The sequence below is a fragment of the Staurois parvus genome, unplaced genomic scaffold, assembly GCF_062004578.1.
Source record: "Staurois parvus isolate SC_StPar_1 unplaced genomic scaffold, SC_StPar_1.0 ptg000261l, whole genome shotgun sequence".
NCBI lineage: Eukaryota > Metazoa > Chordata > Amphibia > Anura > Ranidae > Staurois > Staurois parvus.
The window spans coordinates 5,512,265-5,529,001 of NW_028318057.1; the positions used below are offsets into that span (position 1 = coordinate 5,512,265).

The 16,737-nt window shown below is 42.1% G+C and overlaps 1 protein-coding gene across 1 annotated transcript in view; it reads right to left on the reverse strand.

Moving 5' to 3' along the window:
- Positions 1 to 16,737, reverse strand: part of LOC149459439 (putative E3 ubiquitin-protein ligase makorin-1) — a 34,073-nt gene extending 17,336 nt beyond the window's left edge. The window contains exons 1-3 of the mRNA XM_089681114.1: positions 16,691 to 16,737; positions 14,853 to 14,972; positions 10,731 to 10,963 (exon numbers count right to left, since the gene is read on the reverse strand). Coding sequence (XP_089537240.1) covers positions 10,731 to 10,963; positions 14,853 to 14,972; positions 16,691 to 16,737 — 400 coding nt within the window. The remainder of the gene's footprint in view (positions 1 to 10,730; positions 10,964 to 14,852; positions 14,973 to 16,690) is intronic.

Sequence of the window (16,737 nt, forward strand, 5' to 3'; positions counted from 1 at the left end):
TCTCCACACAACTCCTACGATCACCCACCTCCTCCATCCTACACTCCCTCACCCACATCTTTAATCTCTCCCTTTCTACTGGTGCATGCCCCTCCACTCTGAAGCACACGCACATCACTCCCATGCTTAAAAAAGCCAATGGCCACTACTCAGTGCTACTACTCCTCGACCTCTCTGTGGCTTTCGACACAGTCAACCACCCCCTCCTCAAAAAAACTATACTCTTGGCCTCAGAGACTCCTCTCTCCCTATCACAACGCTCCTTCAGTGTTACCTATAACGCTGCCTCCCCCTGTTGGGGTCCCCCAAGGTTCTGTCCTTGGGCCCATTCTCTTCATCTACACCTCCTCCCTTGGTCAAATGATACACTCCCACGGCTTCAACTACCATCTCTATGCCCATGACACTCAAATCTATCTCTACCCCCCACCTCACCCCTTCAGTCTCCGCCCGAATCACTAGCCTTCTGAATGACATCAGACTGGATGTCACTCCACTTCCTCAAAGTAAACCTTGCCAAAACCGAGCTCCTAGTTTTCCCCTCAGCCCATGCCAACCCCTCCCCCCGACCTCTCCATCTTGACCAACAACGCCACCATCAGCCCCACCCCCCAAGCCAGAGTACTAGGTGTCATTCTAGACTCCAATCTGTCTTTCCAGCCCCAATCGCTGACAAATTCATGCAGAATCCACCTTCGCAATATCTCCAAAATACACACGTTCCTAACTCCAGAAACTACAAAGCAACTCATTCACTCCCTTATTTTATCACGACTTGACTACTGCAACTCCCTCCTCACTGGCCTACCTCAACACAGGCTATACCCGTTTCAATCTATCCTGAATTCTGCGGCCAGACTCATCCACCTTATTAACCACTCCGTATCCGCCACCCCCCCTCTGTCAATCCCTCCACTGGCTTCCGACTGCCCAAACGTATAAATTTAAAATGATTAACATTGAAATACAAAGCTGTTCATAACACTGCCCCAAACTACATCACCGACCAGATTTCCAAATACCACCCAAAACGTACTCTCCGCTCCTCACAAGACCTCCTACTCTAGTTCCCTGGTCTCCTCCTCCCATGCCTGTTTCCAGGGCTTCCCCCCCATCCTCTGGAACTCACTACCCCAATCCATCAGACTGTCACCTACCCTTACCTTTAGGTGCACCCTGAAAACCCATCTCTTCAGAGAAGCCTATCCCACCCTCAACTAATTCATCTCCTCCGCTCTTCCCACCACTCCATCCCCCACAGCTATTTCCTCCTGTACCACTCTCCCCTCCCTCCTAGATTGTAAGCTCCAAGGAGCAGGGCCCTCGAACCCCTCGTGTATTGTATTGTTACTGTCTCGTGTACGGTCTCCCATTATGTATAGCACTGAGCAAACTGTTGGCACTATATAAAATACTGTATAATAAAGATTTCCAAAATTAAGAATTTTCATTCGAATTTCACACCATTAGTGGGACCAATTTTCAAGTGACCGTTGAATTTGAGTGATCAGGCATGTTTGAAATTTTTTTTAAAATTAACTAATTTCTAATCAATGATGGGAGAATTGTGCTAGAAATGTAATTGATAGAGAAATGAGCATGAGCTGTGACCTGAAAAGAAAAATTCTTGGCCATGAAAGTTCTTTTCTGTAACATGAGGTTAAATTAAAGGCTTGGTGGTCAAATTTCGAAAGCAAATGGTGGCACCATCAGATTAGAAAATTGTGTGTTTTTGTAAAGAAAATTAGTTCAGAATTTTGATGTATTACCTGCATTAGTCATAGGGTCCTGGTGGACAGGGCCTTTTGAAGAGAGTAATTTTAGATGCTCTGTCCAAAATTACTGCACAAATTCTTTTTGAAGACATGAATTATGATTGACATACTTTTGGACATTAATGTAAAATATGCACATTACTACATATTACTTATCACTTAAATCACTGGATTAAGTTCTGATAGTTTTGCATTGTTTGCATTTAATTAGTGGTCAGTAAGGGTTTGCTTTATACCAGAGGAAGTGCTGCTATTTTCTATTCAATCCAAAACTGAGGTTTACCATAATGCCCTTCACAATCCTGCAAAAGCAGATGTGAAACGTAAGGTAAGGCACAGATTGGGGTGGTCAGAGCACATGCAGAACATCCAAAGCCTCTGCTAGAGCATGACAGGTTAGCCTTCTGGTACAGGAGAGTTTGTTAAAATCTGGGAGGTCCACATCCAGGATCCCCACCTGTCCTACACAACACCCCCCCCCCCAGTCAAGACACTGCGTAGAGGTCTGCCCACCAACCCACCCCTGGGAATAAGGCTAGAACTTTAAATTATTGTCAGGACAAGATCCGTTCTACCTCTCAAAGATCTCTGGTTTCTCGATTATGGTTTTTTGTATGCCACATTGTCTGACTCAATCTATAACAGATAGCCCTTCAGCTAGGTAGTCCTAATACTGTAGAGACAGAAAACCGGGGAATTGTTCCTCTTTTACAATATAAAGAAAAAACACCCCCTCACACTTGCGCCCAAGCCAGACCCAGATAATCCCAAGCAAGAAGTCTGTTTCAGTGACAATTTGAATGCTCAGGATTCATCCAAAATGCTGTAATAGGTGGACAGTCAAAGCTACACTGAGTAAACCTCCACTAGCTGTTTTAACAGGGAGTGGGCCCAAGAACCCCAGCAGAAAACAGTTTTAGAGTCAAGAGCAGAGTGCAGGGAACACGGAGTTTAGCAGAGAAAGCACTGGTACTGTAGACATGTAGTTACACATCTTTTCTATCTACAGAAGCCAGGAGGTCTCCCTGGCAAAGGGTGGCAATACAATACCTAGTGGATGACATGATATAGGAGCTCAAAATGAAGACATTCACTGCTTTGAGATCCAAGATAGGATGGATGCCCTTTTGGGTTTGGAAACAGAACTGGAGTAAACCCCATGAAACTGTTCTGCTACAAGAACTGGGGCAGTGATACCTTGTTCTAAGATTCAAGACTGCTACCTAGAGATCCAGCAACATGAGATAGCTACCTGGAAATCTGACAATCTAAGGGGTCGGTGACCAAAACACTATCTTGTTGCTCCTGGAAACCAGCTCCCATACCCAAGCATCTGAGATAAAAGCTATCCAAGTGTCCACAAAGGCCGACAGTCCAACTCTAGAATGCAGGGGCACACCATGCATAGTAAGGTCTGTGAGGGTTTGCTGAACTTATATTGCAGATCTTGAAGGTGGGATGGAACCAAGCTTGGGTATGGACATTGTGGGTGCAGGAGGGGGGGGGAGAGAAACCCTGACTTGGTAACCTCCAGTGAGGGATCACCTTCCCAGGACTTTTGGCTGAGGAGATGGGTACTGTTGCCATTAGCAGCATCCTTGATAACTGCAGAAGAGAAGATCTGAAGAGTCGTAGGTCTGCTGAAGGCTATGCGGTGCAAGCACTTAGACATGTATTCTGCTTTCAAACACTTAGAGTCAAAAAGCATACCTCACAGGAGATGTGATGGGAAAACTCCAGCAGCCCATCACTACTGTAGCTTAAAGCTACTGCCATCTGCTCTAACATTCTATTGTCAATGGATCAGGCAACGTAGTAACCAAAATTCATTTAAAAATTACCTTAGACCAGTCAACCAGAGTTTGGCTAAAGGAAAGGCACAGCTAGGACAAAAAGGTAAAGAGCAAACTAAGCAAGAGAAAAAGAAAAAAAAAAAAAAAAAAAAAAAAAAAAAAAAAAAGGCAGCACTAATAGAAGCAAAAGTATGATCCTCCAGTCAGTAAACGCAAAGTGGAAAATACTTTAAAACAGGCCCTTTCAATTTAAAAGGGTAATGGCAAAGACTGCAAATCCTCAGGTGAAGGTGAGCTCATACAGTAAGGACTTAAGTGATTGCAGGTAGATTAAATACAGAATCTGCAGAAAGGTGCAGAGTGTTTGTGGCCTCTGCGTTCAGAGACAAATTACAGGGCAATTTTGGCAATAAAGTCACATCCAACTGTAGTAATAACCCTTGTGAAAGAACAGAGAAGCCACCACAACCAACAGATTTGGATTGAGAATATGGTATAGACCAGGGATCTTGAAACTATGGCCCTCCAGCTGTTGAAGTACTACAAGTCCCATCATGCCTCTGATCCTTGCCTGTCAGTCTTGCAAGGCCTCACGGGACTTGCAGTTCAACACCTGGAGGGCCATAGTTTGGAGACCCCTGGTACAGACTCTTACAGCAGAGGGCAACATGACTCCAAGCATCCACATGGACACACTGCAAGCACCACTTTGAGTCATTAAAAGCAAGCTAGGGGTCTGTCCCCCATGTCTAAAACCAGATACGGTACAACTGTGTATTGCTAAGGCAACAAATTTCAGTTTCAGTTAAGGCCTTTCAGCAAAATTTTAAACCTTTACCTTTTTTGTGTTGCACATACCTGCTCTGTGCAATGGTTTTGCACAGGGCAGCCCCAATTCTCTCTTAGGCAACTCTCCTGGCACTCCTGTCTCCTCCCCTGCAAAAAAGCTAAAGGGGATACTCTGGTGAGCCCACTACTGAACCCTGCAGCCTGTGGGCCCACTACTGAACCCTGCTGCCTGTGGCCATCAACACAAACAGAAGGGCTCTGCTCTTAACCACCATGCTCTGAGGATGAAGCGAACAGAGAACTGGCATCCCTTATGCACAGTGCCGGGTCAAGATTGGGCACAGGATTCTAGTTAACCTTTTAATTGTAGAAGCTCTTAAAGCTTTACCTCTATTGCTTTCTTTACAAAGCTTTAGTAGATATTTGTTTTGTGATGATTTGTGGATGTCCTGGCGCGCACGGTGGGGTCTGGATGCTCCTTCAATTGTCACTACAGATTATTGTTCTGTTTGTTATGGATCTGCAGATTCTAAAGTCTAACCAAATAGTTCTCAGATGTCCTGTCAATATGTACTTTTATGCTGATAGGTATTATTTCCGTTTGCCATGGTTATTCAATGTATTTCGCATAATGTCCAGGGTTTCAATTCACCAAATAAGCGCAAAACAGCCTTTCAATACAAGCGATTAGGGGCTAAAATTATTTTACTACAGGAGACCCACTTTGAAGCCGCAAAACACCCGACATATTTTCATAAATCCTATAGGCAGGGCTATTACACTTGACATTCCTCTAAAAGCAGAGGTGTACCCATTTTTTGCATAATTTATTCCCTTTTGAGGTTCAACATGTATACCGTGATCCGGACAGTAGGTTTATTATTCTTAAAGGCACCCCTTCGGATCATGAACTTACGATCGCTAATATATATGCACCTAATTCGGCACAAGCTTCTCTTTTTTTCCTCAATTTTTTAATGTTCTGGATAGGTTTTTATCCCCCCCCCCCCCCCCATCTATTGGTGGGTGGTGATTTTAACCTGGTAGCAAACTCGCTTTTGGACTGTAGCTCCCCCTCGCAATCTTCCCAAGCTTTCCCAAAATCCCTTACTAAAAAACTGGATGCCCTCCAGTTGGTGGACGCCTGGAGGGCACATAATGTGGGAGCTAGGGATTATTCATTCTATTCTCACCCACACGACTCTTATGCTAGATTAGATTATATCTACTGTACCCCCATTTTACTAGCCAATTCTAGGCAAGCTTGCATTCACTTGAGTCCCTGGTCGGATCACAATAGAATAGTCTTATCCATCACGTTTATAGGGTTGGCACCTCTTGGAGACTTAATGACTATGCTCACTGATATTAACTCTCGCCAAGAGGTGGTTACTTCTATTCAAGAATATTTTCAATCTAATTCTACTCCTGATACATCTCCAGCCACACTTTGGGTAGCACATAAGGTGGTCCTACGCGGCCGCCTTCTCTCCATGGCTTCTTCCAGAAATAGAAAGCGATGGCAGCAAATTCTACAACTTACCCGAGAATTAGAAGCACATCACAGAAGTCACATTGGGAACCCATCTCTCCTCAATAAACAGCTATTATCTCAAAAGCATTTAGAATTGAATACTCTACTTTCTCAAAAGACCGAAAAAGCTCTTCGCTGGTCGAAGGCCTTGTTTTTATTACACAGCAACTCAGCATCCACTATGTTTGCAAGGAAGTTGAATCACTCTTTGCGCCCCCCACATATCTATAAGTTACGCACTAACTCTGGCGCTGTATCGTCTCTTCCTCAAGAAGTTATGGGTATTTTTGAAAATTTTTATTCCAATCTATTATCTTCTCCACGGTCGAAATCTGTTCCACCACCCAACTCGTGGCTGGATTCTATACCCCTCCCTGCTCTCTCGCTTTCTCAATTAGCCTCTCTTAATGTCCCTTGTACTTTAGAGGAAATAACCTGTGCGATTAACATGCGCAAAAGCTCCACTGCACCGGGTCCTGATGGATGTACTGCTCATTATTATAAGCACTTTGCTTCTACATTGGCTCCCTATCCCATAACTTTATGATGTTTTGCAGGGAGGTAAGTTTCCTGAGGAGATGCTGCTGGTTAATATGTCTTTACTGCCCAAACCACAGAGACCACCATTTACCACAAAACTATAGGCCAATTTCAGTAATGAATAACGATCTGAAAATATTCAGCCGCATTGGCCCCTGTCATCTCCTCTTTGGTCTCTCCAGACCAATCAGGTTTTATCCCGGACAGATTAATCACTGATAATATTCGCCTCACTTTAAACGTTATTCAAGATGCCAATTTGCATTCTAAAGAGGTTTTGTTGCCAAGTCTGGACATTAATAAGGCCTTTGATAGTGTTCTTTGGCCTTGTTTACATTGCTGCAGAGAATGGGCTTCAATGATGAGTTTTTGTCTGGTATACACGCCCTATATGACTCACCGAAAACAAGAATAAGGCTTCCCGGCTGTAACTGACTTTTTTACATTGGGTATAGGTACCTGTCAAGGTTGTCCTCTCGCACCCCTATTGTTTGCGCTGGTGTTGGAACCCTTGGCAATTGCAATCAGATCACACTCATATCTCTGGTTACCCATTATTAGTCTCACATTTCAAAATATGCATGTATGCTGATGTAATGCTTTTCCTCACTAACCCGTTAACTTCATTGCCTAATTTATGCACAGTATTGAATGACTTTGCTAAAGTGTCAGGTCTTACTGTTAATTTTACCAAATCGGTGATTATGCCTGTTAATATTCCTGATTCAATAAGTGCATCTCTCCATAGCTCTTCCATTTTGTTGGGCCACGGATCGGATTTCCTAGTTGGGTATCAATCTCACTCCCAGATACATTTGCTGCTAATTACCCACCATGTGTGTCTCGCCTTTCTACTCTATTGAAGATTTGGCATGGTTACCCCATTTCCTTTCTGGGTAGAGTCACGGCGGTCAAGATGAATATTTTGCCCAAACTACTTTATTTAGAGCACTTCCAGTCCCAGTTTCGAAAACATTTCTGGATCACTTTCAGCGGGTTATTAATTTTATCTGGTGTAATAAATGTCCATGCTTTACCTCATCTGTTCTGTACAGCTCACAACGGATGGGAGGTCTAGGTCTTCCCAATTTTTGGCTATATTACCTCTCAGCCCCTTTTGCACAATTATCACAATGGGCTACTGTAAATTCTCAGATCCTATGGATTAGAGTTGAATCTCAGTCTATACGCCCATTTTATTTACCGGGTATTTTGTGATCCAAAATTCCCCCTCGATCGTTCACTTTTCACAATTCTATAGTTACCCATTCATTGACACTTTGGTCCAAATACACACTTAAATCTGGTCTCTTCAGTTCCTCCGGGTGTTTCTTTTTTTGGTGATCCAAATTTTATTACGGCATTTTCGTCCCCTCAAATGTTTTTTTGGTGTTATGATAGATCTCTTATTAGATTATCTGATTTTCAAAGGGGAGGATCTTATATTACTTTTGATATGCTGCGAGTACTTTTTGAGGTTCCGCTTCACGATTACCACCGTTAGACAAATTAGGCATTTTTTTCAGTCACATTTTGGCCTCCTACCCTCCTCTCCGATCTCATTTTTTGAACGTATTAGCCATGACTCTCCTAGGGGTCTTATCTCAGATCTGTATCATCAATTTTTGATCAGCTTCTCTCCCACACCCCCTTTATATAGACAAAGGTGGGAGGAGGATAGTGGTATCATTTTCACGCATGAGGAATGGGATTCTATGGTGGATAACATATGTAAGAGTTCGAGATCCCTTTCTGTCCGTGAGACTGCCCTCAAGGTATTAACCAGATGGTATTATACCCCATCAAGACTATTATACAGTATTTATATAGCGCCAAAGGGTATGCTCAGCGCTGTACAGTAGCAATGGGGACATAACATGAGACAAGACAGTAACAATACACTACACGAGGGGTTAGAGGGCCCTGCTTTCGAGCTTACAATCTAGGAGGCTACATGTATTGTACCCACAAACGTCCTTTATGTTTCCGGGGCTGTGGCCTTACAGGTACATTAGTTCACATGTTTTAGGCTTGCCCAAATATATCCTTGGTTTGGCGTAGGATATCGAAGTAGCTGCTTCCTTGGTGGGCGCCCCGGTACGTCTGACTATACAGTCCTGTTTATTGGGAGCTCTTATCCCAGGGGCCACTGATGCTGTCATGAGATTGATACATACCATTTGTATTGCCATTTTATGGGCTATTGCCCTACATTGGAAATCCACCACGGTACCCTTGACCTCTGTTTTACATAGAGTTGACGCTGTGATGCTTATGGAGCGTATTCATTATACTTTGCTGGACAAGATGTACTTGTTTGATTAAAAAAAAATGGGAATTATGGAAGGTTCATAGACATTACATACCTAAAAAACATCCCGTTTGTAGGTTATTTGGCATATGCTATTGACAGATGTATCTTTCGACCCACTTTATTGTTTACTTGAAAATCTTCTCTTTTCCTCCCTATTCATCTTTTTTACATATATGTACTCTTCAAATGTGCCTTGTTACTAATGTACGCATTACTTGTAACTGTACTGTTTTAAAGTCTACTCTTGAACAATAAAACCGTTTGTAAACAAAAAAAAAAAAAAAAAAAAAAAAAGGATTGGGCACAGGAAAATAAAGGGTGTGGAGGGCTGAATCCTGGATACAGGTTTTTCACATTAATGCACAAAACACATTAGAGGTAAAAAAAAATAAATAAATAACAAAAAACCTTAAAGCTTTAGAACCATTTTAAATATGATCCCAACCAGTAAAAAGGTTTGAAAACGCCAATTTTAAAGTTGCACCGCAATCTGAACCAATGCGGTAGCTCCTGATGCTCAGCCTACTCCAAGTGTCAGAAATAGGGCAAGCACTGAAGCAATGCCACTGGCTCTGGAATACGCTCAGCTCATGTTACCAGAACAGGCTCTAGAAACCACCTTATGCCAGCCATACACGGGTCGAAATTCAACCAATTTTTCATCCGAAAATCAGACCCAAGAATAATCAGCCGATTTTCACTCTGTTAGTGGGTCAATGGCACTGTCTGATTTTCGTGGTTCCTCCCCTTCTCAGTGATCGGGCATGTTGGACGTGAAAAACGGCGGATTTTCGACTCAATGATGTTCAAATTGTATGATCATTTTTTCCAAAAAGAATATGCGCATGAGCCGTGACTTGGAAGGAACAGAAGTTTCACCTGTTATATGGGGTGAACTTTATGACTTGGTTGGCCGATTTTCGAAATAATTGATGGCACCATTGGATTAACGAGCAAACGGCGTTTTCGCTTTTTGGAAAAAAAATTGTTCGGAATTTGACTCAACCCATGTATGGCCTACATTACACAGAACACCATGGGGATTATGTACTAAAACTGGTGCACACAGAATCTGTTACAGCTGTGCATAGTATAACAAATTAGCTTCTAACTCCAGTGTGTTCAGTTAAGCCATTAAAAAAAAAAAAAAAAAACCACCTAAAGTGCTAGACAGGTGTTAATGAGCTTTAGTATGGGCATTCTACAAGCTTTAAACGCTCCCCAAACGCCCTATGCACAGTTTTGAGGCATTTTATAAGTGTTAAAACCACACTACAAAACACCTATAATACACTCTAATTGTATTAACGCCCTGCAAATGCCTGCCAGGCGTTTGAGGAGCGTCACCCTACACTTGAAAGGCTTCAACTCCTGACTCGACAGGAGGCTTCAATTTTGAAGCAACGTGATGCTAACGCTTCATGTTTTACCAATGTGAACAGCACTGTGTGCTGCGTATAGTATCATTTCCATAGGTGATTGAGGAGCATTAAAATGCCCCTCAAATGCCTGCTTTCAAAGCTAGTGTGAACTAAGCCTTAGGGTCCTTTCATACGGGCATTCCCCATGTCAGTTTTTCATTTGCCCGTTTATGGATGAAAACTGGACCCCCATGTATTTCTATGGACTTGCGGATGTAAACGGATGAACCTTTTCACATCCATTAACATCCTTTTTTCAACAGAAGAAAACCCTATTTTTCTTCCGCAAACAAAAAGGAACGGATGTAAAATGCACAAAAAAAAAAAATTTCCATAAACTCATCCATTTTTTTTCTTTGAAAAAAAAACATGACTGAACTGGGGAAAACACAAAAAAAAAAAAAAAAAAAAAAAAAAAAAAAAAATCACACCCAACTGTTAGAAGTGTCCCCTCCATTGTACTGGCCAGGAAAGGGTGCATCTGAAACCATCCTCCAGCCAGATTGTGTCCCCGAGTAGGGGGGGTGGGGGCCGCACAAGGACACACAAACACCATTTTGTTACCTGCATTCCGAGGTATAAATTCGGCAGCAAGAGCCCAGTTTTCTACCGGTGACTGCATAGTTTTTGTCTGGCTTTCTGAACCAGGTGTGTGCAGAGGAGAAACAGATGGCTCAGAGCCCCTGCGTCCTGTAGAAGGTTCAGCGATGTGTGGAACAATGCAGGGCTCAGAAACTCTGCGGCCAGAGCGGTAGTGAGAAGCATCTAGAGGCAGATGAGCTGTGGCATGCTGGAAACTGCAGTGACAAGAAATGTAATAAGTTTTAGTCAACCTCAGCAAAACATTGTCAGAAGGGGAAAACCCCCCATACCCCTATAAAAAAGTTTTCCCCCAGATGTGTGCCAGACATGATAAATACTATCAAGGCTTTCATGCCTCCCCATGCCAGCCCAAAAGACAGTTAGGCTGCTTTCACACTGATCTGCTTGTTTTAGTGCAAGTGGAAGAGAAACCTGTGACCATGTACGCCTATGGAACGCATCACACTGATCAGTTGTGGTCTGGTGCATTTAACCAACTTCATTCCAGGCACTTTTACCCCCTTTCTGCCCAGGTCAAATTTTCAGCTTCCAGTGCTGTTGCACTTGAATGACAATTGCACAACACTGTACCTATATGAAATTTTTTTTCCCCAAAAGAGATTTCTTCTAGTGTCATTTAAACACAAAGTTTTATCCTTTGCATTGAAACATGCATTTCTTCATTTGTTATAAAAAATTTAGCAAAAATATATTTCTACAAAAATGTTATTCCGCTATACTTTGTTGAAAATAACACAAATCAGCATTTATCATTTAGTCTGTAGGAAAGCTATGGAGTCCACAAACCATTGTATACATCTGAAAATTGATAAATCCTGATGGCTAATCTCATTCCTTGAGGTCCAAAAATGCCAGGACATTACAAGTACCCACCCAAATGACCGCTTAACGGAAAGTAGACAGTCAGGTGCGGTGTGTTTTAAGGGTTTTTTTGGGGGGTTCCCCCACAAAAAAAACATAAAAAAAAAATATTCACTTTTTTCAATCACACATTAGGATTGCACACACCAGTGAGTTTTACTGGTATAAACAACCATTTTTACTTAATGAAAACGGATTCCTTCAGTAGTTATAACAACACAGTTGTAAGCAATGAATGGCATGAAAGGAAGCCATTCACTGTTTAAAACTGTCATGTGATCTGCTGTGATCAGTCAGGTGACAGGTACTCTTAATGGAGACATTAGGGGTCCAATAGACCCCAATGTCTCCATGGGCCAGTGTAGTGATCAGTCAATGGCACAGACACAGCCGGTGACAGATCGCGCCACAGCAAGGCCAATGGGGCATGCGAATGAGGTGCCATCCTGGGAGGACGATGTCCTCGCAGGAAGATAGGGATCCCACCCAGCCATCAATTACAATATACTGGGCAGAAAAGAGTTAAAACCCCCGCTTTGTGCGCCCCCCCAAACACACCGTGGTAGTTCATTGAAGCTTCCTATTAGAATATCTGCTACCACAAGCAGATATTCTGACAGATCTGCAGGAGACCTGCATGGCATCACCAATCTACTGATAGCTAGAGCAATAATTTTTTACAGGCTCCTTTGGACAGAAATAATAAATGCACATTTTTTTTACCTGCCGGGAAAAAGAGAAAAAAAAAAAAAAGAAAAAAACCACAGCATTTATTATTTTTGTCCAAAAGGTGAACTGATCCTTTAATGCAATACCATAAATTAACATACAACCTCATAGCCAATAGTACATACAACTCCATTCCTTTTTACCCTACCCATTGTCTTTGTTCAAAGAGTTATGAATGTTTGAAATCATAACCATTGTAGGAAAACACCTTTATGTTTGTACTCAGAGCATACATGCAAAAACCTGGACTTGACCTTCAACAAAAACGCATTTTTACTGGGTCTGTTTTGATCGATTTTTTACTTCCTGTAGTGGGGTCAACTTTTAGCAGACCTAATTGAAAGTCTCTCCAACACAGCATTTGACAGCAGTAAAACCTGACAAGAACTGCATTTCCCCTCAAAAATGCCCCACAACCAAGAACAAAACTAGAAATACACTTTAGGAAGTGTCTGCTGATGTGCTTTTTGTGGAATTAACCCTTTTACTGACTTTGAAGGTGAAGTATTCAATTTTTTTTCCCCATTTGAAGTGCGCACTTAGGGCTCAGGTACACTGCAGCTGATGAACTGACGTTCAGGAGCTTTTCTGCTTTTTTTCAGCAGCTCCTGAACTCTGCCTAATGTTTTCCTATGTGTCCATGTACACAGTCATTTACAGGCAATGGAGTTTAGTCTTTTTTTTGACCACAGCAAAATTGCTTTCAGGAGTAGATTTTACCAGCTTTTCAAATGTGAAACACTTGTAAACATGGTTAATTGCGTTAAGGCTTTTTTTGACTGCTCCATATCCAGGGCACAATCCACTAAGCGGTATCTCACCACATCTAAGTATGTGGTAGGCTTTAAAAAAAAAAAAAAAATCCATTTGAATCCACTAAAAAAAGGCTACTAAAATACAGCAAGAGTTATTTTATCAAGTCATGCGGTATTTTAGTAGTGAAAAGTATGCATTCATGTATCAGCTGTCAGTGGGACACCTACTGACAGAATGGAAAAGAATTACCAGCAATTAAATATTTAAAAAAAAAAAAAAAAAAAAAAAAGCATCGGGGTCCCCCTCCCATCCACACCCAACCCTTATCTGAGTATACAGTGCCCCCCACATGAATGAGCATTGGGGTACATGGTACCACTATATATTTGGGGAGAAAAATTAAAAAAGCTCCACTCCCGACGCTGACCTCCAAGCTGGTTTGACAGTTCTTAAATATGTAAGGGGTGGAGCCCACTGACATCAACCAGGGCATGCTGGTCACTGACGTCACATACGCAAGGGTCCCGCCCCTTACATATTTAAGGGGGCCCCCTTGCTAAAACCCCCACAACCACAGCCCAGGGTTGTGTGGAAGAGGCCCTTGTCCCCATCAACATGGGGACAAGGTGCTTTGGGGGGGTTGCATGCTTGGATAAGTGTCTGGTATGGATTTTGGGGGCAGAACCCCACACCATTTTGTTTTAAATTTCAGCGTGCGGCTTCCCTTCAAAATCCATACCAGACCCAAAGGGCCATGCCATTTTTTTTTTCTTTTATTTTTTTTTTAATTGCCAGCAATCCATTCTTACATTCAGCTGTTCAGTGGGGAATCCCGCTGACAGCTGAAACATTACTGCATGGTTTTCACTACCAAAAAAACTCATATTTGATAAAATAGCTCATGCGATATTTTAGTAGCCTTTTTTAGTGAATGTACTATTTTAATGTGCATTCTGGCCATTGGGGAGGGTATCCTGAGGTTCTCTTTAAAAACCACCATGCATAAATGCGGCTAAACTGACATTTTTAACCTACGTTTTCTAGCAGTCAGAAGAGTTTATCAAAAACACCCTGTGTACATGAGCCCTTACAATCAAATCCCAAGTTACCACACTTACTACATTTAAAATGAACAAAGAAACATCTTCCTAGAACTACAGCAGAAAATGTATACCTTAATTTTGGACATCTTTCTCCAGAGTCACAAGGCAGTACTACTGTAGTAGAAGGACTAGTGCTTTCCATTAAAGCCTTGGTTATGCTGTAGCAAATACATTCCTGGCTTTAATAACTATGTATACAGTTAGATGCCAAGGGATGAAATGACTAGAGAAGGCATAGCAGATGAAAGCCATAAAGCCATCCAACACAATTGTGTTTGAGAGTTTATGGTCTACTGTGAAGTACCCACTGAATGCTTAAGTGTCAATGTAGAATATATAGCCCAAGTACAACCGGTTTACAATATCGGAACAATTTTATGGAAAAAAGGTTTGATTCACACAAAATAAAATCAGACAATATAAAATGTTACGGGGGGGGTGGAACGCACCTCCTGTACATGGCCACCGCCTTGAGGCTTGTATAGATGGGCAAATCTGGGCTTCACAGGAGCTTATGACACAAAATTAACTTCCTCACCTACAATAAAAAGATTTTGCTATCCCATCGAATAGAAAGGGTGAACAGAAGCCCACATATACCAATCCTTCAAAGTAGCTTTAAATATCACTTTACCTGCATTTGTCACCATAGCTACAGAACCCATTCTGAAAATGTCGGCAGAGTGGAGCAGGCTTCCTTTCATGGGAGAAATGGCAGTTTGTGCCCCAACGACAGACACCCCGGAGGAATGCTCTGTGGAGTGAGCAAAAGTAGTCAGACTAAAAAGCCTCACAAAAAAAAAAAAAAAAAAAAAAAAAAAAAAAAAAAAAAAGAGTTTAAAGTGCTCTCTCATAAAGAGAACATCTAAATTTTTTTGTACCAAAGTAGTTTTACCCAGAAGCTGACATTTTGTATGGAATTCCCCTTGGATGGGAAGGGACCCGTACACACAACACCCCACACACTGCTCAATATGTGATGGTCCAGTGAACAAAAAAAAGCCTCATAGTACCAGATATCCGCAGTGTGATATTAAAAAGGTACTTCTGCTTCAAGTGCTAGTCCCTAGAGATTTAGATTCTAACAGGCCAAATAGAAAGGGCGGTGCAGTACTAGGGCTGTTGGTTCAAATACTATCCATGGCACCACCTGCCTGGAATTTGCATGTTCTTCTGTTTCCTTCGGGTACAGCAGTTTCCTCCCACACTTCAAGGACAGGCTGGTAAATTAATTTGATCCAGTCTAAATTGGCCCTAGTATGTGCATGTATGAATGTTAGTGAGGGACCTTAGATTGACACCCCTTGAGGGTTAGGTACAGATGTGAATGTAATATACATCGCTGTGCAAATTGATGGCACTAGAAAAGTACCTGAAATAAATAAAACAAAGTGCTAAAGTGCAAGAGGAGCTCAAAAGATGCAGGAAGGTAATTTTCTAAATAGGTGACCAACCTCGTTTTTCCTGAGTTGTAGTGGGTTAAAAAAAAAAAAAAAGTTTGTGAAAAGCTATTTGATTAGAAAAAGTAATTTTGAAGTCTTTTAGACCTGACAGTTCATCTAGCAGCAGCGCAAACTGGTGCTTATTCTGTATTGTTTAATTTATTCCTTTTTAGAACATAGGCATGGTTATTAACAGACACACACCCCCCCCCCCACCAAAAAAAAAAAAATGATATCTCACAAATCAATCTTCAAGCAGGAATAGATACTCAAAAAAAGTTCTATTGCCCTCAGCCTCCTCCAAAGTTTTTTTTTTTAACTGCAAGGTGGCTATGTTTATAGACTAGTAACCGTGAACTATGGCATGTGTAGTGTTCTTGGAGCACTGCACATGAGTACTAAGAATGTTCACTGCCCTATCCAGACAAATGGAAATTCAGAGGGAAAATGAGGTTTGGAGCTCATAAAAGATTGTTAAAGGACAGAAACAGTAAGAAAAAAAAAAAAAAAAAAAAACACCCCACACAACATAGGGTTAGACAAGCATTGCCTGGCCATTAGGTAGGGGGAGGTGTATGGATTATTTGACAAATAAGCATTTCATTTTGAATCGGTATATTAGATTGTAAGCTTCCACAAGCAGGGCCCTTGTAATCTCATCCTAATGGTATGGAGTAGTACAGTCTCCCTTTATTTTACAAAGGGCAGTGCAAACTGTCAGCACTTATCTGCAGTTCTCATTAGAAGGATCACCTGGCAGCCCAGATTTTAATAAAGCAAACACACCCTCCTTCCCTGATCATCCTCCATGAAAAGGAGACAGCCCCATTCCCGATCCAGGATATTTGCACAGCTCCCCCTACAGGGAACCATTGGATTCTCATGTGAGCTGAACTCGCTCCCGATTGATCAGCCCCCCCCGCATCCTACAAGCGGTGGTCACTTCGTGCCCGTGTGTGGTTTCAGGTCAGGAAGCCGTGGACACAGTTTTCAGCAGAGACCCTTCATAAGAAACCCAGTGTGTACTTACCTGCACGGGGCTCTATGAGTCGCTCCTCTGCCGCTCGCTGTAGCCAT